The sequence below is a fragment of the Convolutriloba macropyga genome, chromosome 3, assembly GCF_964194025.1.
Source record: "Convolutriloba macropyga chromosome 3, txConMacr16.3, whole genome shotgun sequence".
NCBI classification, from domain to species: Eukaryota; Metazoa; Xenacoelomorpha; order Acoela; family Convolutidae; genus Convolutriloba; species Convolutriloba macropyga.
This window is the reverse complement of record NC_134470.1, coordinates 8,739,487-8,764,379: the sequence shown is the minus strand read 5'-3', so window position 1 is coordinate 8,764,379 and position 24,893 is coordinate 8,739,487. Positions and strand designations below refer to the sequence as shown.

The 24,893-nt window shown below is 33.9% G+C and overlaps 1 protein-coding gene across 2 annotated transcripts in view; it reads left to right on the top strand.

Moving 5' to 3' along the window:
• Positions 1 to 24,893, top strand: part of LOC142335910 (dnaJ homolog subfamily C member 13-like) — a 164,139-nt gene that overhangs the window by 120,817 nt on the left and 18,429 nt on the right. For both annotated transcript variants that reach the window (XM_075384276.1, XM_075384274.1), the window contains exons 24-26: positions 14,335 to 14,586; positions 20,392 to 20,643; positions 24,506 to 24,695. In XM_075384276.1, the coding sequence (XP_075240391.1) occupies positions 14,335 to 14,586; positions 20,392 to 20,643; positions 24,506 to 24,695 (694 nt within the window). The remainder of the gene's footprint in view (positions 1 to 14,334; positions 14,587 to 20,391; positions 20,644 to 24,505; positions 24,696 to 24,893) is intronic.

The window sequence follows — 24,893 nt, the reverse complement described above, 5'->3', positions numbered from 1 at the left end:
CGGTGCTCAGGGTTTTTTACAATTCAAAGAAATTGAATTGTATTGGGGCGCTTTCTTACGATTCGAAGAGGAGTATTGATTTTCTTATGTTTTTTTTATACCTGCAAGGCTGTAAGCTGAGCGGAGCTATATTGCGGTGATTTTGGTTTTTTACAATTCAAAGAATTTGAATTGTATTGGGGAGATGTCTTTTTTTAAGATCTGTTCACACATTTTTATGATTTTTGAAGTCAAATTGGAATAGTGATTTTGGTCACGCCGAAACAGGAAATGGAGCTAAAAAGCGAGTGGTTTTGCGGCGTGATATTTTTTCGCTCTAATTTTAAAGTAGTGTGATTTCTCGCTAGTGGTGTTTGTTCACATGCGGCATTTTGACATTGATTTTCTGTTTTTTATCTGATTTTCTAAAGAATTGCTTTTTATCTTTGAATTGTACGTCAAGAGGAGTATTGGAGAAATCGAAGAGGAGTATTTGAGAAATCCTTTTTTTAATCAATTTTATTGAAGCGGGAAATGAAACGGGAAACAGGCAAATTTTTAAGCGGGAAATGAAACGCCTAAAAAATTTTGGATTGATTTTGGTGCTGAACATAAGTGAAGAGCGCAGCGAAAACAGAGTGGTTTTTGTTCATACCGCTGTTTTTGAGAGAGCAAGAAATTGATGTGAAAAAATTTTCTCTAAGCGAGCGAAATTTTTTTTTTTACTTGCGGCTTTTACAAGCAGTTTTTTGCATTTTTTGATGGTGATATTGTATTAGTTTTAGGCTTGTTTTAGTAGGAATTGAAGGTTTTAAGTAGTTAATTTGAATTTAATGCTAATTTGGTGGTTTTTGATCAGTTTTGCTGATTTTTAGTCAGTTTAATGATTTTTGGCCAGTTTTTTTTGTTTTAATGCTTTAAGTGGAATTTGAATAGAAGCTCTTTATTTAAGGAATATTCAGATACATATTGACTAAAATTTTCTTGGTATAAATCATTTTTTTCTTAGGAAAATTGACTGAAAAATTGCGAAATTTAAACCATTTTCTTATTTTTTTTGCAGTTTTTCATTTTGTTTAAATCTCAGACAAGTTTCTTAGCCTTCTATGACTTGCCCATTGTTTTTGCGAGCTTTTCATTGCTCTAATTGCACAGAACTTAACTCGGCTTTACGTTTCCTTGTACTATTAATAAAACTCTAAGTTTTTCTATTTTTTTTTTCAACTTGCTTTTGCATACCGTTTCTATTCTTCATTGGATTTTGGATGGCATTTGTGGAGTTTCAGGGTTCACAATAGTTGATCTATTTGGTTATTCATAAGTGTGGGCAATTTTCTCCTTCGAGTCGTTTCCGGAATTCTTCCGGCTATGTTTTTTTAATCGGAAGTAGTATTCGTTCAGACGCTGTTTTGACCTAAAAGCGAAATTGGGTAAAATTGCCGTGTGAGCGATTTTTTTCTGAGCGAGAGAGTTTTTTGATCCTGCGCTGCGTTTAGTTAATGAATTTTCGATTTTGAAAAGTATTTTTTGAGAGAATGGCACACATAGATAACCGTTTTAGCAGTTTTTTCGTCTAATTGGCCCAGTTTGTTTGCCTATAATTTGGTTTTTTGTAGAAACAGTTTTTATTTGATGCTATGTTTATGTAAACCTCAAAAATCGATACTACACTGCTTTGCAGAGCCTGAAACTGCGTTTCAAGTTCAAAATTGGCACATTTTTTTTAAGGGAATTAACTTCTCAAACAATATATTGAAGCACTCTTAAAATATGAAAAATTGCGTACTTATCGCTATTATCTAGTCGTTGTCAAAATGGCGCAGTACGGATATCATATAGACTTCATTCTCAAATTCAAATTTGGCGTTTTCATAGCTGCAAGCTGTCAGCTGAGCGAAGCTATATTTCGGTGCTCAGGGTTTTTTTTTTTACAATTCAAAGAAATTGAATTGTTTTGTTCACATGCGGCAATTTCACTTTGATTTTTACTCTTGTTTTGATTTTTTGGATATTTTTTGGATATGGTTTTTTTTATAGGTGCAAAGCTGTAAGCTGAGTGGAGCTATATTGCGGTGCTTTTGGTTTTTTACAATTCAAAGAATTTGAATTGTATTGGGGCGCTGTCTTTTTTAAGATCTGTACACACATTTTCATGATTTTTGAAGTCATATTGCGGTAGTGATTTTGGTCACGTCGAAACAGGAAATGGAGCGAAAAAACGAGTGGTTTTGCGGCGTGAAATTTTTTCGCGCTAATTTTACTTAAAGTAGAGTGAGAAATCGGTGTTTGAACAAAAATTCGCTTTCTCGCTAGTAGTGTTTGTTCACTTGCGGCAATTTCACTCTGATTTTTACTCTTGTTTTGTTTTGGATCGGATTTTTTTCTGAATGGTTTTTCCAATCCATTCATAGTTCGTTTTAGGCCTAGGTAATTGTTTGATGCAAATTTCCATTTCTCGCTAGTGGTATTTTTGTTCACATGCCGCATTTTCTAAAGAATTGCTTTTTATCTTTGAATTGTACGTCAAGAGGAGAATTGGAGAAATCGAAGAGGAGTATTGGAGAAATCCATTTTTTAAATCATTTTTATTGAAGCGGGAAATGAAACGGGAAACGGGCAAATTTTGAAGCGGGAAATGAACCGCTGTTTTTGAGAGAGCAAGAAATTGATGTGAAAAAATTTTCTCTAAGCGAGCGAAATTTTTGTTTACTTGCGGCTTTTAAAAGCAGTTTTTTTCATTTTTTGATGGTGATATTGTATTAGTTTTAGGCTTGTTTTAGTAGGAATTGAAGGTTTTAAGTAGTTAATTTGAATTTAATGCTAATTTGGTGGTTTTTGATCAGTTTTGCTGATTTTTAGTCAAAATTTAATGATTTTTGGCCAGTTTTTTTTTTGTTTTAATGCTTTAAGGTGAATTTGAATATAAACTCCCTATTTAGGAGTATTCAGATACATATTGACTAAAATTTTCTTGGTATAAATCATTTTTTTCTTAGGAAAATTGACTGAAAATTTGCGAAATTTAAACCATTTTCTTATTTATTTTGCAGTTTTTCATTTTGTTTAAATCTCAGAGACAAGTTTCTTAGCCTTCTATGACTTGCCCATTGTTTTTGCGAGCTTTTCATTGCTCTAATTGCACAGAACTTAACTCGGCTTTACGTTTCCTTGTACTATTAATAAAACTCTAAGTTTTTCTATTTTTTTTCAACTTGCTTTTGAATACCGTTTCTATTCTTCATTGGATTTTGGATGGCATTTGTGGAGTTTCAGGGTTCACAATAGTTGTTCTATTTGGTTATTCATAAGTGTGGGCAATTTTCTCCTTCGAGTCGTTTCCGGAATTCTTCCGGCTATGTTTTTTTAATCGGAAGTAGTATTCGTTCAGACGCTGTTTTGACCTAAAAGCGAAATTGGGTAAAATTGCCGTGTGAGCGATTTTTTTCTGAGCGAGAGAGTTTTTTGATCCTGCGCTGCGTTTAGTTAATGAATTTTCGATTTTGAAAAGTATTTTTTGAGAGAATGGCACACATAGATAACCGTTTTAGCAGTTTTTTCGTCTAATTGGCCCAGTTTGTTTGCCTATAATTTGGTTTTTTGTAGAAACAGTTTTTATTTGATGCTATGTTTATGTAAACCTCAAAAATCGATACTACACTGCTTTGCAGAGCCTGAAACTGCGTTTCAAGTTCAAAATTGGCACATTTTTTTTAAGGGAATTAACTTCTCAAACAATATATTGAAGCACTCTTAAAATATGAAAAATTGCGTACTTATCGCTATTATCTAGTCGTTGTCAAAATGGCGCAGTACGGATATCATATAGACTTCATTCTCAAATTCAAATTTGGCGTTTTCATAGCTGCAAGCTGTCAGCTGAGCGAAGCTATATTTCGGTGCTCAGGGTTTTTTTTTTTACAATTCAAAGAAATTGAATTGTTTTGTTCACATGCGGCAATTTCACTTTGATTTTTACTCTTGTTTTGTTTTGGATCGGATTTTTTTCTGAATGGTTCTTCCAATCCATTCATAGTTCGTTTTAGGCCTAGGTAATTGTTTGATGCAAATTTCCATTTCTCGCTAGTGGTATTTTTGTTCACATGCCGCATTTTCTAAAGAATTGCTTTTTATCTTTGAATTGTACGTCAAGAGGAGAATTGGAGAAATCGAAGAGGAGTATTGGAGAAATCCATTTTTTAAATCATTTTTATTGAAGCGGGAAATGAAACGGGAAACAGGCAAATTTTGAAGCGGGAAATGAAACGCCTGAAAAATTTGAGTGATTTTGGTGCTGAACAAAAGTGAAGAGCGCAGCGAAAACAGAGTGGTTTTTGTTCATACCGCTGTTTTTGAGAGAGCAAGAAATTGATGTGAAAAAATTTTCTCTAAGCGAGCGAAATTTTTGTTTACTTGCGGCTTTTAAAAGCAGTTTTTTTGCATTTTTTGATGGTGATATTGTATTAGTTTTAGGCTTGTTTTAGTAGGATTTGAAGGTTTTAAGTAGTTAATTTGAATTTAATGCTAATTTGGTGGTTTTTGATCAGTTTTGCTGATTTTGAGTCAAAATTTAATGATTTTTGGCCAGTTTTTTTGTTTTAATGCTTTAAGGTGAATTTGAATATAAACTCTTTATTTAAGGAATATTCAGATACATATTGACTAAAATTTTCTTGGTATAAATCATTTTTTTCTTAGGAAAATTGACTGAAAAATTGCGAAATTTAAACCATTTTCTTATTTTTTTGCAGTTTTTCATTTTGTTTAAATCTCAGACAAGTTTCTTAGCCTTCTATGACTTGCCCATTGTTTTTGCGAGCTTTTCATTGCTCTAATTGCACAGAACTTAACTCGGCTTTACCTTTCCCTTGTCTTATTAATAAAACTCTTTAAGTTTTCCTAGTTTTTTTTTCAGCTTGCTTTTGAATACCGTTTCTATTCTTCATTGGATTTTGGATGGCATTTGTGGAGTTTCAGGTTTCACCATAGTTGTTCTATTTGGTTATTCATAAGTGTGGGCAATTTTCTCCTTCGAGTCGTTTCCGGAATTCTTCCGGCTATGTTTTTTTAATCGGAAGTAGTATTCGTTCAGACGCTGTTTTGAGCTAAAAGCGAGAAATTGGGTAAAATTGCCGTGTGAGCGATTTTTTTCTGAGCGAGAGAGTTTTTTGATCCTGCGCTGCGTTTAGTTAATGAATTTTCGATTTTGAAAAGTATTTTTTGAGAGAATGGCACATATAGATAACCGTTTTCAGCAGTTTTTTCGTCTAATTGGCCCAGTTTGTTTGCCTATAATTTGGTTTTTTGTAGAAACAGTTTTTATTTGATGCTATGTTTATGTAAACCTCAAAAATCGATACTACACTGCTTTGCAGAGCCTGAAACTGCGTTTCAAGTTCACAATTGGCACATTTTTTTTAAGGGAATTAACTTCTCAAACAATATATTGAAGCACTCTTAAAATATGAAAAATTGCGTACTTATCGCTATTATCTAGTCGTTGTCAAAATGGCGCAGTACGGATATCATATAGACTTCATTCTCAAATTCAAATTTGGCGTTTTCATAGCTGCAAGCTGTCAGCTGAGCGAAGCTATATTTCGGTGCTCAGGGTTTTTTTACAATTCAAAGAAATTGAATTGTTTTGTTCACATGCGGCAATTTCACTTTGATTTACTCTTGTTTTGATTTTTTGGATCGGATTTTTTTCTGAATGGTTTTTCCAATCCATTCATAGTTCGTTTTAGGCCTAGTTATTTGTTTGAAGCAAATTTCCATTTCTCGGTAGAGGTATTTTTGTTCACATGCGGCATTTTTACATTGATTTTCTGTTTTTTATCTGATTTTTTAAAGAATTGCCTTTTATATTTGAATTGTACGTCAAGAGGAGTATTGGAGAAATCGAAGAGGAGTATTGGAGAAATTCTTTTTTTAATCAATTTTATTGAAGCGGGAAATGAAACGGGAAACGGGCAATTTTTGAAGCGGGAAATGAAACGCGTGAAAAAATTTGGAGTGATTTTGGTCCTGAACAAAAATGAAGAGCGCAGCGAAAACATGAGTGGTTTTTGTTCATACCGCTGTTTTTGAGAGAGCAAGAAATTGATGTGTGAAAAATTTTTCTCTAAGCGAGCGAAATTTTTGTTCACGTATGGCTCTTAAAAGCAGTTTTTTGCATTTTTTGATGGTGATATTGTATTAGTTTTAGGCTTGTTTTAATAGGAATTGAAGGTTTTAAGTAGTTAATTTGAATTTAATGCTAATTTGGTGGTTTTCGATCAGTTTTGCTGATTTTTAGTCAAAGTTTAATGATTTTTGCCAACTTGTTTTTGTTCAATTGCTTTCAGTGGAATTTGAATAGAAGCTCTTTATTTAAGGAATTTTCAGATACATTTTGACTAAAATTTTCTTGGTATAAATCAATTTTTTCTTAGGAAAGATGACAGAAAAATTGCGAAATTTGCTAAACCATTTTCTTATTTTTTTTCAGTTTTTTTTAAATCTCAGACAATTTTCATAGCCTTCTATGATTTGCCCATTGTTTTGCGAGCTTTTCATTGCTCTAATTGCACAGAAATTAACTCGGCTTTACGTTTCCTTGTACTGTTAATAAAACTCATTAAGTTTCTCTAGTTTTTTTGTTCAATTTGTTTTTGAATGCCGTTTCTATTCTTCATTGAATTTTGGATGGCATTTGTGGAGGTTCAGGTTTCACAATAGTTGTACTAATTGGTTATTCATAAGTATGGGCATTTTTATCCTTCGAGTCGTTTCCGGAATTCTTCCGGCTATGTTTTTTTTTAATCGGAAGTTTTTTTATAGGTGCAAAGCTGTAAGCTGAGTGGAGCTATATTGCGGTGGTTTTGGTTTTTTACAATTCAAAGAATTTGAATTGTATTGGGGCGCTGTCTTTTTAAGATCTGTACACACATTTTCATGATTTTTGAAGTCATATTGGGGTAGTGATTTTGGTCACGTCGAAACAGGAAATGGAGCGAAAAAACGAGTGGTTTTGCGGCGTGAAATTTTTTTGCGCTAATTTTACTTAAAGTAGAGTGAGAAATCGGTGTTTGAACAAAAATTCGCTTTCTCGCTAGTAGTGTTTGTTCACTTGCGGCAATTTCACTCTGATTTTTACTCTTGTTTTGTTTTGGATCGGATTTTATTCTGAATGGTTTTTCCAATCCATTCATAGTTCGTTCTAGGCCTAGTTTTTTGTTTGAAGCAAATTTCCATTTCTCGCTAGTGGTAATTTTGTTCACATGCCGCATTTTCTAAAGAATTGCTTTTTATCTTTGAATTGTACGTCAAGAGGAGAATTGGAGAAATCGAAGAGGAGTATTGGAGAAATCCATTTTTTAATCATTTTTATTGAAGCGGGAAATGAAACGGGAAACGGGCAAATTTTGAAGCGGGAAATGAAACGCGTGAAAAATTTTGGAGTGATTTTGGTGCTGAACAAAAGTGAAGAGCGCAGCGAAAACCAAGTGGTTTTTGTTCATACCGCTGTTTTTGAGAGAGCAAGGTGTGAAAAATTTTTCTCTAAGCGAGGGAAATTTTTGTTTGCGTGCGGCTTTTAATAGTGGTTTTTTGCATTTTTTGATGGTGATATTGTATAAGTTTTAGGCTTGTTTTGATAGGAATTGAAGGTTTCAAGTAGTTAATTTGAATTTAATGCTAATTTGGTGGTTTTTGATCAGTTTTGCTGGTTTTTAGTCAAAATTTAATGATTTTTTGCCGTTTTTTTGTTTTATTGCTTTAAGGTGAATTTGAATATAAACTCCTTATTTAAGGAATATTCAGATACATATTGACTAAAATTTTCTTGGTATAAATCATTTTTTTTCTTAGGAAAATTGACAGAAAAATTGCGAAATCTTAAACCATTTTCTTTTTTTTTTGCAGATTTTCATTTTGTTTAAATCTCAGACAAGTTTCCTAGCCGTCTATGACTTGCCCATTGTTTTTGCGAGCTTTTCATTGCTCTAATTGCACAGAACTTAACTCGGCTTTACGTTTCCTTGTACTATTAATAAAACTCTCAAGATTTTCTAGTTTTTTTCAATTTGCTTTTGAATACCGTTTCTATTCTTCATTGAATTTTGGATGGCATTTGTGGAGTTTCAGGGTTCACAATAGTTGTTCTAGTTGGCTATTCATAAGTATGGGCAATTTTCTCCGAGTCGTTTCAGGAATTCTTCCGGCTATGTTTTTTTTTAATCGGAAGTAGTATTCTTTCAGACGCTGTTTTGACCTAAAAGCGAAATTGGGTAAAGTTGACGTGTGAGCGATTTTGTTCTGAGTGAGAGAAGTTTTTTGATCATGCGCTGCGTTTAGTTAATGACTTTTCGACCTTTAAAAATACTTTTTGAGAGAATGGCACATATAGATAACCGTTTTCAGCAGTTTTTTCGTCTAATTGGCCCATTTTTTCCCCTATAATTTGGTTTTTGTAGAAACATTTTTTATAACATTTGATGCTATATTTATGTAAACCACAAAAATTGATACTACACTGCTTTGCAGAGCCTGAAACTGCGTTTCAAGTTCAAAATTGGCACATATTTTTTTATTTTTAGTTAATTTTTGGCTTTTTCTAGTAATTTCCTCATTTTTGGATCTTTCATCAGTCTCTTTTCAGAAATCAGTTGCTATGCTAGCTTGCCTTTGATAATTCATACACTGAACGCTTCCTTACCTTGATGTAATTTTGCTTTATACAATTGTACATATGCTGTTATTTTGACAGTTTCTTTTTCAATTTTTCTCAGTTTTTCGTTTGTTTTGGTCTTAAACATTATTAGTCTTTTTGTGCAACATCAGGGACTTTAATTTCGTTTCAATAAAAATTCAATCATTTTGGCGTTGAATATTTGAAAAACAATTAAACTTTTTTCAAAAATAAAGTCCCTTTTCAGGAGGATGGCTCTTTGTCTCGGGTGACTCGATTTCTATGTCTCGAATTCTGAACAATGAAATGTTCGTTTTTCTAGGTTTTTTAAATTTGATTTTTAACTTTCAGTTTGTATCATTCGAGCCTACATTTATATTTGTTTTATTGATTTTTTCAGTTGTTGAAAAATTGACTGATATCCGCTTTGTTTAGATTTTCGTCATTTCTCTGGTTTTCAATTTCATTCAACATAAGGCAGTACTGAGAGTTCGCTAGAAAGACTTTTCCGAAATTTTCAATTTATAACTATTCTTTGCATTTTTCTTGCGGCCTTGGTTTTGTTTAAATGTTTCTTTGCCCTTGAATGTTATTCTGTTGCTTATGTCTTTTCTATAATTAATTTAATTTTTGATATAGTTTGAACTCGTTTTGTCTATCATATATACAGCAAGGAAGAAGTATGTGTTGTTTTTGGCTTAATTGCAGTGATTCGAAATCTAATTGTAGTGGTTTTCTGATTCTTAATTTTGAGCATTGTCTTTTTTGAAAAATTTAACTTAGTTTCTAAGATTTATCTGCCGTTTGCTTCCCCGATCTTTTTGAGACTAGAATCATGAATTATTTGAGGGCAATTGATAGCCCTGTCAAGTTTTTGAGTCTATCAGTATTTTGACTATCCTGTTTATTTTGAGCCTTTTAAATTTTATCAAACGTTTTCAAAACTACAATTTTGCTGCATTTTGCTTCTCTTAGTGACAGTGGTTAAAATTTCACCAATTTTTAGTTCATATGTGGGGAGGTAATTAGTTAATGGTTTCTTCCGGCTATGCTTTTAAAGATCTGTTCACACATTTTCATGATTTTTCAAGTCATAATAGAGTAGTGATTTTGGTCACTCCGAAACAGGAAATGGAGCGAAACAGCGAGTGGTTTTGCGGCGTTAAAATTTTTTGCTCAAGTTTTAAATAGAGAGAAAACGGTGTTTGAACAAAAGTTCGCTAGTGGTTTTTTGTTCACATGCGGCATTTCGGCCTTGATTTTCTGTCTTTTCTTTGTTTTTTTTTCATCTGATTTTTTTTAGAAATGGTTTTCCCAATTAACTCATAGTCCGTTTTAGGTCTAGTTTTTTGTTTTGTCAATTAATATTCTTTGAATTGTACGTCAGGACTTCTCCTTCTGTTTTTTGTTTAGTCGTTTGACGCTGTTTTTTCGTTTTACTTTTGTTCACAGCAAAGCTGAAAAATTCAAATTTTCTGAATGACTTCTTGCTCTCACTAACGTAACGGCATTTGCGCGCGTGATGTCATTTTTCACTCACTTTAGCAAAAGTTTTTAGGTTATTTGCGTGATTAGATTTTGATCATACGTGACTTACCTCACTCAAAATGACTTTTGCACTTTAAAAACTAAGTTTAATTTGAATTAGTTTAAGGTCAAAGGAACCCATATGTTTTTAAGGAATCAGTTTTGATTGTATCTGCTATCAGATTAAGCTGAGCGTGATCAATGATTTGGAGGAGCTTTTCTAATCAGTCGACTTTTTCATCTTTCCGGGGAAAAATGGGAGCATTTGACAAGTTCTGACATGTTGTCGTAAATACCTACATAACTGTTCAATTCTGGCCCCGAGTAACTGAAAGACTCGAATCAACAAATAATGCCTAAAACCGAAACCGAAAAAAAACTGGCGCTGACTCAAACTCCTTAATTCGTTGTACGTGATCGATATCGATTTAAAAAAGCTTTTCTCAGAAGGGTGGTTCTTAGAAATTGATCCCCATCCCCACCTCCACGTCATCTCCTATTGTTGCTGTCCATTTACTTCACTAAATGAACTGAGTAAACAAAAATTAGTTTTTCAACATTGTTGACAGAACGGATAAATTGTTTTTTCTCAGCTTGAGCCATAAAATTAAGCGTGGTCAACTTTTATCATTCCGGCTGCTCTATTTTAGCAGTAAATAAAAATGAATAGTGTTTCAGGCCTTCGGTGATGACGAGACATTCTTCTTTTCCCGCATGGGTACCAAAATGCTGTTGTAATTTTACGATTTAAGTTTTAATAACTGATAATCGTCATCGGGTCAAGGAGTTGTGCAAATGAAATTAAATTTGGTTTGAGGCATTCCCCGTGCATGTAGAGTCTGAAACAAAAGTTTCTCGTTTAGATTGTCTAGAAAAACATTCGAATTTTAAATTCTGCGAAAAATAATTTAACTGATGATATTTATCTCGGGCAAGCTCATTGACTGATAATGAGTCCAAAGTGAATTATATTATATTGGTATAATATCGTTCCCGTGAAAATTGTGAAAAACAAATTTTGTCTCTACAACAGTCGGAAAAAAAAGATGAGAGCTCCAATATGTGAATAGTGAATTTTGAGAACTGATTTCTTTCACTCGGCTGCTGACTCAAGGTCAGCAAAAAAAGACAGAAAAAAAAGCAGCAGGCAGCAGCGAAGAAAAACATACAGTTCATCAAAATATTTCACTTGAAACAACTCGTTGACCCCATAAAATTATGCCATATTTAAAAACAATTTGAACAATGGAGCTCGGTAATGTGCGATCGCGCATAAGGTTCCGACCCCGCTAATCCACAATTTTGGCAATTGTCTACCAAATGAGGAAAAGATAGAAAAACCCAAAGATTCAAGTATTTCTCAAAAAAATTGTGTATGAAAGGAAAGGTGGCCCCCAAAGCAAACTCAGTGGCGTAGAAATGATGCATTAGACTGATGCGATAATACAATATTAAGAAAGCGAGTCAAGACGAACAGCAAAATCAATCATCAACAACAAACATTGACTACGTCAAAAACTTTATGTCCGTTTTAAAAAAACAAAACTTAATAACGATGTCAGAATAGCGTCAAATAAAACTGAAACTAAACACTAAATCTTGTAACTCAATAGAAAAGATATGGGACTAGTCCATAATAAGGCTTGGTAACAATTAGACGATAAAGAACAAAAACAGTAGTTAAAAGATTTGCTTATTTTTTTTAAAAAAACAATTACTTTCAAAGTAATGAAAACCAATAGAAATCAACTAAGATATCTTTTAGGTTTACGATGAACAATGCTTATATAGAAGGGAATTATAAACTGTCGGTAATCAGTTTTTGATGAGGTTACAAAACGAACAACAAAGACACAACCAGCAAAAACTCAATAAATTTGCCAGAAAACGCTTTTGAAGCCGTAAAGCCATACTTTGGCCCTCACAATATGTTCATTGCACCTTCATTGAGAACTCTCGTTGTTGCAATTAGGTAACAAGTCGACAAACAAAAAAGGCAAAATTAAGTAATACTTGTTTTTTTCGAAAAAAAATATTTCGGAAGTCATGAAAGCCGTTAATTACAAAAGAAAATAATTAAATATGATTGTTTCTTCTTTCGAAGGAAGCACTTGAGCCTTGCATTTATCCAGAATATGCCTTATGTCTACAAAAAGAACGTCAAATATAACCAAAATCAAAAATTAATTTACTTTGTGAAAAACCCGTGTCGAAGCCAGTAAAGTCATAACGAATTATTTGAAAACATTATGATGTTTTATGACACCAATCCCCTTTGACGCCTTCCCGTGGCACAAATAATGCCATATTTGGCAGTTTTTTATTTTAGAAAATGGTTTTCAAAGTCATGAAGGGCATCAGCTATCTACTATCATCAGAACATTGGCACATCTATTCTTCCATTAAAAACCAATGGATCTGGGTCATTGTAGAGGAAATTTCAAACGACTAAAAAGACAAAGTAAAAACAACAGTTCAACCGAAAGTTAAAAAATTCAATTAAATTCTTCGACAAAGTAGTGTCGAAGCAGTTAAAACCATAATCTTTATCAAGAGATTTTAATATTATCAATTTTGCCTTATTATGGAATGCCAATAATGTGATATATGAACTGTCAATAACGTGATAATGTGAGAAAACTGGAAAACGTGAAAAATGGGCAATTAACTAAAAACAAAAAAAATGCCGCAAATGAGGTTAAATCGTAAATCAGTAGAAAGAAGCTTTTCTTTGCTGACACTCAGCTACAATTTGACAAAATTAAGAAAAAATGGGCAAAATTTAATCAACCATTATTTATTTAAAAGTCAAATATTTTTAAATTTCAAAACAACCATATGCTTTCAAGTAAAAAACTAGATGCATTAGTTTGGAGATACTTACGAAGGCAATTGGACCTATCACTACTGAGCTTTGATTTGAAATGCTCTGTTCTTAAATTAGTATAAAAAAGATCGAATAATTTAATTTAAAAAAAGGCCGACTCATTACAATCCGATCTCTTTTTGGATTGTAAGTCCACGGTTGGTCCAAAACTAGCCCTGCTAATTTTTGTCCATTAGGGACACTTATTTATTCAAATTTTTTAGATAGATATTTTGTTAGTTAAAAAATTAAAAACAAATGCTGCGTTTCTGATTATCAACGAGTAAAGTTAGCAAAAAAACATTAAAAATTTAATTACTGAGCACTATCAATGGAAGTTGAATTAAAAATAGCCCTCTTTTGGTCTGCAAAGATTGTTATAGTTGTGTATGGGTATGTAATTGCTGCAAATTTAATCAAAGTGGACTAAAGAAACTTATTTCGTGCTGTTTTTGATGAAAAAGTCTGAATTTTGAAATATTTAGCCAGAGTTCTTCACAAAAATTTAAATAAAAATAAAGGACAATATTTTTTATTAAAATATTTAAAAATGAAATAAACAACACTTTCTTACAAAAATTTAACAAATTTTAGCAAAATTGACAATATTTTAGGCAAAAATTCCGGAAAAGTGAATAAAATCAACGGAATTCACTCTATTTTCTCAAAAGTTTGAACCTCGATAATATCCTGTAAAAAACGAAAATTAAAAAAATCTTTTTTATTCCTTATTCTACGCTGGACGAGCTTTCTAATGATACCAGTCTCAACTCTTTATGATGAATATATCGATCGGCCAAAATTGACCGAACAAAAAAACTCATTTGAGTATATAGTTCCTCCCGCCCTCAAGAGGGGTCGGTACAAAAAGATGCTTTACTTGAGAAAACATAGAAAAGTACAGACCCCCCCTTGCACGTACCATATTTTTATATAATGATTTACTATGTAATGGCACGTGCTCTGTAACTAGGAAGTGCACAAACGGAAAAGATCCGACAAAATTTTTGGCACCAAAAAACTCAAAGCCTAACATTTTACTCAGGGGAAAATGCAAATTTCGCCTATCTTAAATGCTTGAATTTTTTCGTCAGAGGATTTCAAGTCTTTTTCAAACAGGTGAAATATCTGTTCTGCCCCTCGTTTCAATTTGTGTGTTGTTATATAGCGCGTTATTATGTAATACAAATAGCACGTGCGCATGGGAGAGTGAAAGCGATATACCCACTGAGGCGAAGCGGGAAGATAATGAATCCGAAATATCATTTTTTAAACGTTGGTGAATATTGTTCAGGGAAGCATGTCTAACGGAACTTTAACTCAGAATCAGCAGGAGGAAGTCGAAGTCATGTCAGGTGGAACCGGAGGAGAGGAGGCCAGTGGGGATGAGTTGAATCCGAACTCTCCACAAGGTGACGAAGTGGATGACTTCACTGAGAATGACGAGGGAATCGAGTACCCTGAGAACTCGACCATCCGAGCCTGTATCAGTTCTCTCTTAACGCCCTATCTCTACCGATGCATGGTTGAAAAATCCGATTACGAGGTTTGTTTCCTAATCAATTACTCTCAAGGAGAGTTTCCAGCTAATAAGTCCTGTGGGGCTAGGAGATTAGATCAGAAGACAGTAAATCGAAAGCAAAAAGTTTAAAAACTAAATAGCGATTTAACGACTGACCATTAGAATATTTATTTAGTATACGCTTTCTAATTGTCGTTCCAAGTTTATTGTCGTTCCAAACTATATTCGAGCCGATGTTACCTGTCATAAATACGACTAAGTGGCTGCACGTCAAAAAGTAACGGGAACTCAAAAATATAACTCAAATCGTAAAACTCAAAACGTTTAACTCAAAAATTTATATTTTTTGAAAGAAAGCAGTGTCAAAGTCGCTAACACCTTACCATATGACTGGAGAACCTTAAAAACGTTAAATTATGCCTCATTAGAAAATGGGACCTACCATTTCTATATTACTAATTGACCTCGAACGACGTTTGGAGCAATTAATAAAAACGTGTGTCTTTTTTATGCAAAATTTTCTTCTAGAGCATACATTTGTTTTCACTTCCAGAGTGACTTTTGACTTTTTTGAGTAATTTCAATTGCCAGCATTCAGAAATTAAGTCTGTTTTAAAAATAAAATTGATTGTGAGTGAAGAGGGTTGATAACTCGTGTATCTAAGTGGTTACTGTCTAGGACTATGCGAGAGGTCGCGGTTTCGGACCTGCCCCCCAATCAGAAGTTTTTGCACCGTAAAAGTTTTCTCTGGCCTTGTTAATTGTTCGAGATAATTGGCTTATGTTTTAACAAAAAACGACTTGTTGAACAACAAATGCAGAAAAACAACAAATAACCAGAAGTTAACCACTGTAAACATTAAATCGGTTTGTTTATGATAACAAATTGTTATCATCAAGAAACAATAAATAGGTTTGTTTATGCCTCATTAGAAAACCAACTGTTCATTTAATTAATGGTTCTAAGTGACAAAAGAGAAACAAAAAATGGCAAAACTCAGTCATTCATTATATCTTATAAAGACAGATAGCATCAAAGTCAAAACCTTTATTCGTCGAAAAATTTTTGAACTACACTGACGTTTTGTAGCTTGCTTTTCAAATCCGACATGATTCAAATGGTTAATTGCTCTTGAACGCAGTTCATAGCAATTATTGTAAACGTGTGTGTCTTTTTTATGCAAATTTTTCGCTTGAAAGTTTTGCGCTTTTCTTCTAGAACATTCTTTGACTTCTCAAGTGACTTTTTCAGGCTTTCGTTCTTCATTTTTGGTGATCTCTATTGCTCTGAAGTAAAGCGAATATAAATTCGGTTGCAGAATAAGTGAGGTATGTGATCTGTAGCGCAGTGGTTAGTAGTTGTGGCTGTGGATCGGGAGGGCAGTGGTTGGAATCCCGGCGGGGGGAAATTTTTTGCACCCATAATTTGATCTAGGCTACAGCCCCTGAATTAAATTGCCTCGCCTGTCGTTCAAGAGCAATTCTTCCGACATTTGTCGGTTTATGTTTCATTTATGTTATTAATATCCGCCCTCATCTTCTCAGCCGGCTATTATAGCGCTCCTAATTTTTTTACAATTCAAAGAATTGAATTGTATTGGGGCGCTATCTTTTTTTAAGATCTGTTCACACATTTTCATGATTTTTGAAGTCAAATTGGAGTGGTGATTTTGGTCACGCCGAAACAGGAAGTGGAGCGAAAAAGCGAGTGATTTTGCTGCGTGAAATTTTTTTCCTCTAAATTTAAAATGTGAGAAAGTGATGTTTGAACAAAAATTTGCTTTCTCGCTACAGGTTTTTTGTTCACATGCGACAATTTCACTTTGATTTTTACTGTTTTTTTTTCAATTTTTTCGATAGAATTTTTTCTAACTGGTGTTCCCAATCCATTCATAGTCAATTCTAGGCCTAGTTTTTTGTTTCAACCAATTTTCATTTCTCGTTAGTGGTTTTTTTTTTGTTCACATGCGGCATTTCGGCATTGATTTTCTGTTTTTCTTTGTTTTTTATCTGTTTTTTTTTGGAAATCGTTTTCCCAATTCACTCATAGTCCGTTCTAGGTCTAGTTTTTTGTTTAGTCAATGAAAATTCTGTGAATTGTACGTCAGGACTTGTCCTGCTATGTTTTTTTTTTACTTCGTCGAACAAAAAAATGTTTCGCTTTACCTCATTTTGCCGCTTTTTCAATATATTGTGTGAAATCTTTTTCACTTCTCTAGGCTAGTTTCTCTCTTCTCTCATTCTGCGAAAAGTGATTTTGAACGTCAGTTGCTAAGCAAAGCAATTCAAAATGAACAGAGTCAGTATAAAAAGTTGAAGTCAGAATTAGAAACGGGATAAACCCATAAAGCCCAATTTTAGATGCTCGCAATTTGAACGTCGTTCCTATAAGTCTTAGTTACCATCTCTAATGCTTATTGGTATTGATAGTAGCCCCTGTAGCCTCTCCTAAGAAACAGAAGTATGTTCAACTACGAAATGCTATTAAAATAAATCGGACTTGAAAAATACTTTTGTACAAAAAATTTTTTTTTCAATATCTATTCTTTCAATCCCAATCATGCTTATTGAAATCAACGGCAGCTTTTTTCCGGCATTCTGCCGGGTATGTTTTGCTTGGCATCTTAAAAGATCTCTTCCTGAGGGTCAATCCACAAAATAAAATTACTGGGTTAACTATCGAGTTTTATACCGAAGAGAACAGTATTTAATGTTTAAGCCACATATGAAGCCACAAATGCAAAAATAAACAAAGGGAGTCGAACAGAATCTGAAGCAAAACAAGAACTCCCCTTCCTTCGACAAGTAGTTGTGTCAAATTTATTTATGTAAATCAGTTGTGTTAAATGAGCTCACCTTAAGTGTCCGCAAAAATAAACAAACGAAGTTGAGGAGAATCCGAAGAAAATAAACGATAACTGCCCTTCCTCCCATCCTTGGAAAACTAGTTGTGTTGAGTTTATCATAATTAGTTATGTTGAATGTTAGTCTAAGTATTCCTAAGGGGTCCAATTTTGCCGAGACAAAGCAAATGAAAAAGTGACATTTGGCTGATAAGTTTTTTTTAATAGCCGCACAGCGATAGCTGGGGCTATTATTGGCCTTCTCTTGGTTTTTTTACAATTCAAAGAATTTGAATTGTATTGGGGCGCTGTCTTTTTTTTTAAGATCTGTTCACACATTTTCATGATTTTTGAAGTCAAATTGGAGTAGTGATTTTGGTCACGCCGAAACAGGAAATGGAGCGAAAAAGCGAGTGGTGCGGCGTGAAATGTTTTCGCTCTAATTTTAAAGTAGAGTGAGAGAACGGTGTTTCAACAAAAATTCGTTTTCTCGGTAGTGGTTTTTTGTTCACATGCGGCAATTTCACTCTGATTTTTACTGTTTTTTCGATTTTTTGGATCGGATTTTTTTCTAAATGGTTTTCCCAATCCATTCACAGCTGATTCTAGGCCTAGTTTTTTGTTTGAATTAAATTTTCATTTCTCGCTAATGTTTTTTGTTCTCATGCGGCATTTTGACATTGATTTTTTGTTTCTTTTTTCTTATTTTTAATTTGATTTTTTTAAAAATGGTTTTCTCAATTCACTCATAGTCCACTCTAGGTCTAGTTGTTCTGTTTAGTCAATGAAAATTCTTTGAATTGTACGTCAGGACTTGTCCTGCTATGTTTTTGTATTTCGTCGTCATGATTTTTGTTACGACCATATCGTCACAGCCACTTTTTGTTCATTCGTTCATGCAATTTCAACTGAATTGCATGTGTGACGTCATTTTTCGCTTTTAGTGGAGCGAGTTATTTGTTCATGCGCGTGATTAAATTTTTGGTCACACTTGACTTACCTCACTCTCAAAAATGACTTCCTCATTTTGAAATTGACTTTTATTTACTTTAATTGAAAGAGATAAGGTCAAATGGGTGTGTGTCACTCTAAATGAAGGTTATTTGAGATCAGCTAATAGAGGCAGCAATAACATATACAGATTTTTAATCAAAATATAACAGATCAGCCTTCAATGAAAAGAAGAAATTTTTTTGGTCTGTCTTTACTGTTTTTTTAGACTGTCGATCTACGAATCTATTGCGGCTATTTTCTGGCAATCTGCCAGCTATGTTTGGAGAATTAGTGAAGTCAAAGTAAAGAGAATAAATTACCATGCGATGAAGTTCGTTGAATCTGCTTAATTTGATGCTAGAGACCAGCGAAAATTGTTTCCCATTTCCACTACGCGACCAAGCGAAACAATTGATAGCTAGAAAGTGAGTTTCGAAAACAAAGCAGTTTGAAAACAAATGTCTTAGTCAATACGATCGTCTGCACTATGAGTTTACTTTCAGGTTTAGGACTCGTCATTAATGAGGCTCAAGTCGGCGAAAAGACAACAGTAATAACACTCAATTGAAAAATATTGAACATATGGTTTTTAAGACACAATTTACGAGCTAACAATTGAAACCTTGAAAATGATCAGACTTTTCTCTGAACGTCAATGGGCCTAATATTTATGAGAGTTAATGACACGGAAACGGAGAGAATAATTATGTGAAAGTCAATACATCAATTAACAGTGTGAGGGCTGTTAAAACAATGAGTTCGACTTGAAAACTTGTAAATATTGATTAATAGCCGCCATCAGCCTCTCAGCGGCCGTCATTATTTTTTTATTCGCTTTACCTTTTGATCACGTTTTTGTTTTACATAAGTCACGATTTTCACGCTTGACTTCTGACTTATTTCACTCTGTTTCAACTGAATGGATTTTAAATTCTTTTACTCATTGAATTATGCAGGGTAGTGAATACAGTCAAAGTAAATGACACGGAAAATTAAAAGATCAAAAGAAACAGGAAAACCATATAAAGCCCGGTTATTAAGTCATAGTGCAATCGGTTATGAAAGTTTATTAAAGCGATTGCTAGATGGCAATCTTTAATGCTCTATAGCGTTCAGTTTGAAAGCTGAATTAAGTGTAATTTTAGAATCTAACCGAATATACTTCATTTGCACACCAAATAAAAAAATTGTTACTTCGAAAAATTCTATCAATTTCTATCTCTTATTATTTTCTTTTTCTGTTTCAATCCCATTGTGCGTCAAGCGGGTCAACGGCTGCTATTGAGACCTTTGAATGATGACACTAAGTGATATTAGAAAACAACAATTATTGGCAAAACTACACAATTAACGTTCTTATGAAAAAGTCGTAAAAGTGGAACACAACTTTAGCTGCCAATTGATTGACTCAATCAAAGCACCCATGCACCATGATAACACGTGTTTCAGCTTTAAAATCACTTGAGAAAGAGTGAAAACCAAATTCCAAATGCTGCACTTAATTAACGGTGGGAAGAAAAGCAGTAGGAAATTTTAAACCCCTTAAATTTACGTACTTTTTCGCTTCTTCAATTTTTCCTGTGTTACGAAAATAACTGATCTAATTTGTTTTCAGATTGACATAAAGAAAGCGAAAAAAATTGTTATTAAGATTTGAAAAAACACCATTTCGGGACACGTCCTGAAATACAAACCAAAGAAGAACATGGAATTCCTTGACCTGACCAACAGCCCAATTGCACATTAAAAGACAAACTGACAGAAAAAAATCTGATTGAACTTGGAGAGAAACAGCAAAAATAAAAGATACCTTTTGGGGGGAAATCGAATAAATGGCAAAAACCGGCAAAACTTAGGAACCGTCTTAGGAAGTGGCAGTAAAAATTGCCCTGTTTTGATCTAACGAAGATTGTGTCTGCAGTTTTTAAGTCAACGTTTGGGAGATTCTATACCAGCAAAACTAAACGTCTTCATTTTTATTTTTTCTTTCTAGTTCCTAAAACTGTTGAATGGAAACACCGAGAACCCATACCTTATCTGGGACAATGCAACTAGGACTGAGTTGTTAGAATATGTGAAGAAACAGCAGCACGACATTCTCCGAACTGGTGAGTGTGATGCCAGCTTCGGCTCCGACTTCGTCTTCTCTTGTCACCGTGAGGAGCTGGTTGTCGGTGACGTGTATGTGCGCGTGTACAATGAGCAGCCCACATTCCAGCTTGAAGATGCGCGTGGATTCGCAAAGGTTAATTTCTGAATAGTTAATTTCCAATAGGCCAATAACCTGATAATGTCTCTAACTGGGATTTAAGTCTTATTGATAGCCGCCGTCAGCCTCTCAACGGCTATTATGTAGGCGTTCTCCTTTTTATCACAATTCAAAGCAAGAAATAAAACGCCTGAAAATTTTAGTGGTTTAAATGTTCATTAATAGCCGCTTCAGCTTCTCAGCCGGCTATTATAGCGCTCCAATTTTTTTTACAAATCAAAGAATTTGAATTTATTGGCGCGCTGTCTTTTTTTAAGACCTGCTCACACATTTTCATGACTTTTGAATTCAAATTGGAGTAGTGGTTTTGGTCACGACGAAACAGGAAGTGGAGCGAAAAAACGAGTGGTTTTGCTGCGCGAATTTTTTTTCGCTCTAATTTTAAAGTAGTGAGAGAACGGTGTTTGAAAATAAGTTCGCTCTCTCACACGTGGTTTTTGTTAATAGCCGCGAAGCAATGTTAATAGTTCTTTTTATGCCTAGTTTTTTGTTGAACCAAATTTCCTTTTCTCGCTAGTGGTTTTTTGTTCACATGCATTTTTACATTGATTTTCTGTTGTTTTTTTTTATTTTTTTTATCTGATTTTTTTTTCAAAATTGTTTTCCCATAGTCACATAGTTCACTCATAGCCTGTTCTAGGTCTAGTTTTTTGTTTAGTCTTTGAATTGTACGTCAGGACTTGTCCCGCTATGTTTTTTATTTCGACGTCAAGATTTTTGTTACGACCAAATGATGTCAAAATCAATTCAAATCTGCTTTTTGTTCATTTGTTCATGCAATTTCAACTAAAGTGCGTGCGTGACGTCATTTTTCACGCTTATTGGAGTGAATTTTTTGTTCCTTTGAGTGAAAAACTATTTTGATCACACTTGACTTACCTCTAAAATTGATTTTTCTTCACTTGAATCAAAGAGATAAGGTCAAGTGAGTGTGCCACTATAATTGAAGGTTATTTGAGAGCAGTGAATAGAGGTAGAATTAGGATAAACAAATTATCAATAAAAAAATATGACATCTCAGCATTTAATAAAGAAATTTTTTGGTCTGTTTCTTTTACTATCTTTTTGAGGCTGCAGATCTACGAAGCTATTGCGGCTGTTTTTTGGCAATCTGCTAGCTATGTTTCACATGCGGCAATTTCACTTTGATTTTAACTGTTTTTTCGATTTTGTGTATCGGATTTTTAATTCTAAGTGGTTTTCCCAAACCATTCATAGTTCGTTCCAGGCCTAGTTTTTTGTTTGAACCAAATTTCCATTTCTCGCTAGTGGTTTTTCGTTCAAATGCGGCATTTTGCATTGATTTTCTGTTTTATATATATTTTTATCGGTTTTTTTAGAAGTGGTCTGCCCAATTAACTCATAGTCCTTTCTAGGTCTATTTTTTAGTCAATGGAAATTCTTTGAATTGTACCTCAGGACTTGTCCTGTTATGTTTTTTAACATCGTTTGTCATTCTGTGCAAAATGCTTTTAGACAGCAGTAACTCAGCAAAGCAATTCAAAATGAAGAGAGTCAGTATTAAAAAACGAAATCAGAAATAGAAACGAGATAAACCCATAAAGCCCGATTTCAGGTGCCCGTTACTCGAACTTTATTCTTAGTAACCATCTCTAATGCTTATTGGTATTGATACTAGACCCAGTGTTGTCTCACTACGAAACAGGAGTATGTTCAGCTCCAAAATGACATCAAAACAGTTCGGACTTAAACGTTTTCTGCACGAAAATCATTTTTTTCACTAATTTTTCATCTTTCAATCCCAGTCTTGGTTATGGGAATCAACGGCTGCCATTTTCCGGGGATCTACCGGGTATGTTTTAAATTTGAGAGTGGATCGAAAAGAAAGTTGTTTTTTTTTCATACGCTGCTTTTGAAAGAGTGAGAAATTGTGAAAACATATTCTGTAAGCGAAGCAAATTTTTTTTGTTCACATGCTGGTTTTTTCAAACAGTTTTTTTGCTCTCCAATTTTCTTACAATTAAAATAATTTGAATTGTATTGGGGCGCTGTCTCTTTACGACTCGAAGAGGAGTAATGGTGATTTTTTACGACTCGAAGAGGAGTATTAGAGAAGCCTTTTTATGTTTAGCCAATTTTTTTGGAGTGAACTTTGAAGCAGGAACTGAAACGCGCGAAATAATTGGAGTGGTTTGATAATTGAACAAGATTGGAAAATGGAGCGAAAGGAGAGTAGTTTTGTTTCAATGCCGATGTTGTCGAGAGATTGAGAAATTGATGTTTATAAAAATTTTCTGTAAGCCAATATTTGTTTTTCACGTACTGCTTCAAGAAACAAGAAGCTTAAGAAGTTATTTTGTTTTTCAATGTTGAGTAACTTTGATAATTCGTTGAAATAAATTTGAACAAGCTTTGTTTAGCACCTTTCGATTTATGCTAAACTTGGCGAGTTTGTAAAGTATACTGTACTGGGCTTGTTATCTGTCCTCGCTATTCTTGTACAATAACTTGTATTTTCTATCGATCAGGAAATAAGTAAATAGTTGTAACATGCTCTCAAACGAAGCTTGGAGCAAATATATTAGTCCTGCAGAGTAGTAAGTTTTAGAGCGTTACGGCTTACTAGTCCCTCTAAGTATGCGATTCACCGATACTATTTAAAAGACTTAGATGCATGGTGTGGAGGGCGGTTCTTAACCACAAAGCCACCTTAACCACAAGGCCCCCCTAACCACAAGGCCACCTCCAACACCCATTCCACTAAGCCGATAGTCAATTGAGAGCAATTCACTTGACGTTTGTGGGTTGTTTCTTTAGAAAAGAGAGCAGGAGAAAACTGCGAACTTCAGAATATGTTATCCGTGTGTTTTGTACAAGAAGCCACTTCTCTACTATTAATTTAAATTATTAATAGATGCCCTCATTTCAGCCGACCGTTACAGTGGCTCTATTTTTTACAAAGAGTTTTGATAATTTTAATTAAAAAAATTGGAGTGATGATTTTGTTCACGGCGAAACAGGAAGTGGAGCGAAAAAATAATCGTTTTTGCGGCATTTTTAACTCTATTTTAATTAAAGTGAGGAACCGGCGATTGAACAAAAATTCGGTTTCTCTCAAGTGGTTTTTTGTTCAAATGTGGCAATTTAACTCTCATTGTTTGCTCTCAACTTTTTGAAAGGATTTTTTTCCATTCCATTGTATGTAGTCCATTCCAAGTCTAGTTTTTTGTTTAGTCAATGAACTTCTTCGAAATTTGCTGTCTACTTCTTCGAAATTTGTTTTGCTTGACCATTAACATTTTGCGTGAAATCTTTTGACTTATCTAGGCTCTTCTATCATTCTGCTCAAAGTGCTTTTAAGCAGCAGTTACTCAGCAAAATGATCTCGAAGCAACAGAATCTGTATCAAAAAACGGAATCAAAAATAGAAACTGGATAAACCCATGAAGCTCAATTTTAGATGCCCGCATTTTTTGTTCTTAGATTTCTTAAGAACCATCTCTAATGCTTTTGGTATTGATAGACCATGTAGCCTCTCATTAAGGAACAGGAGTATGTCTAACTAAAAAATGAAATAAAAATATTGCTCTTTAAAACTGCTTTTGTACAAAACTCAATTTGCTTTTTTTCCTGTTCTTTCAATCCCAATCCAATCGGGTTTATGGGAATCAATAGAGGCTATTTTCCTACTATCTGCCGAATATTTTTTTATTTCCTTTCGGGGAAGATTGAAAAAAGGGGCTTTTAATTTCGGTGGAAAAGCTCCCATTTCAATCATAATTTGGAATTAGTTTTTGAAATACGACTAACGTGGAGGATATATGCATTAAAGTTCTTCAGTTTCTAAAATCTTCAGTTTTAAATTGAATTCTTTCAGAATCTGATAGTGTTCCTTGGCTCTGAGGCCGAGTACCTGCAATCTCTGCAAAGTGTGGAGAACAGTGCCAACTCCACAGACCCTGCAGTCAAGAAGGGACATCAGACCCTTAATGAAGAGAGAAATGAAAGACTCAAGAATGTGGGTCAGGCACTCGTGGCTCTCAAGAATTGTATAAAGACCAATCAAGGTACATTCTCAAGTCTATTTATTCCTAGATTTACACTTATTCCTATTCCTCTAAGTATATATCATATATAACATAATTAAACGGCAGATTGTGTATAACTAAGAGAAATTGATGCTTAGAGCAGAAGGATATGATTGTGGGATGCGGGGTTTAGCGACCTCTTATAAAGAATATTTGTGGTAAAATGTTGCTCAGGAA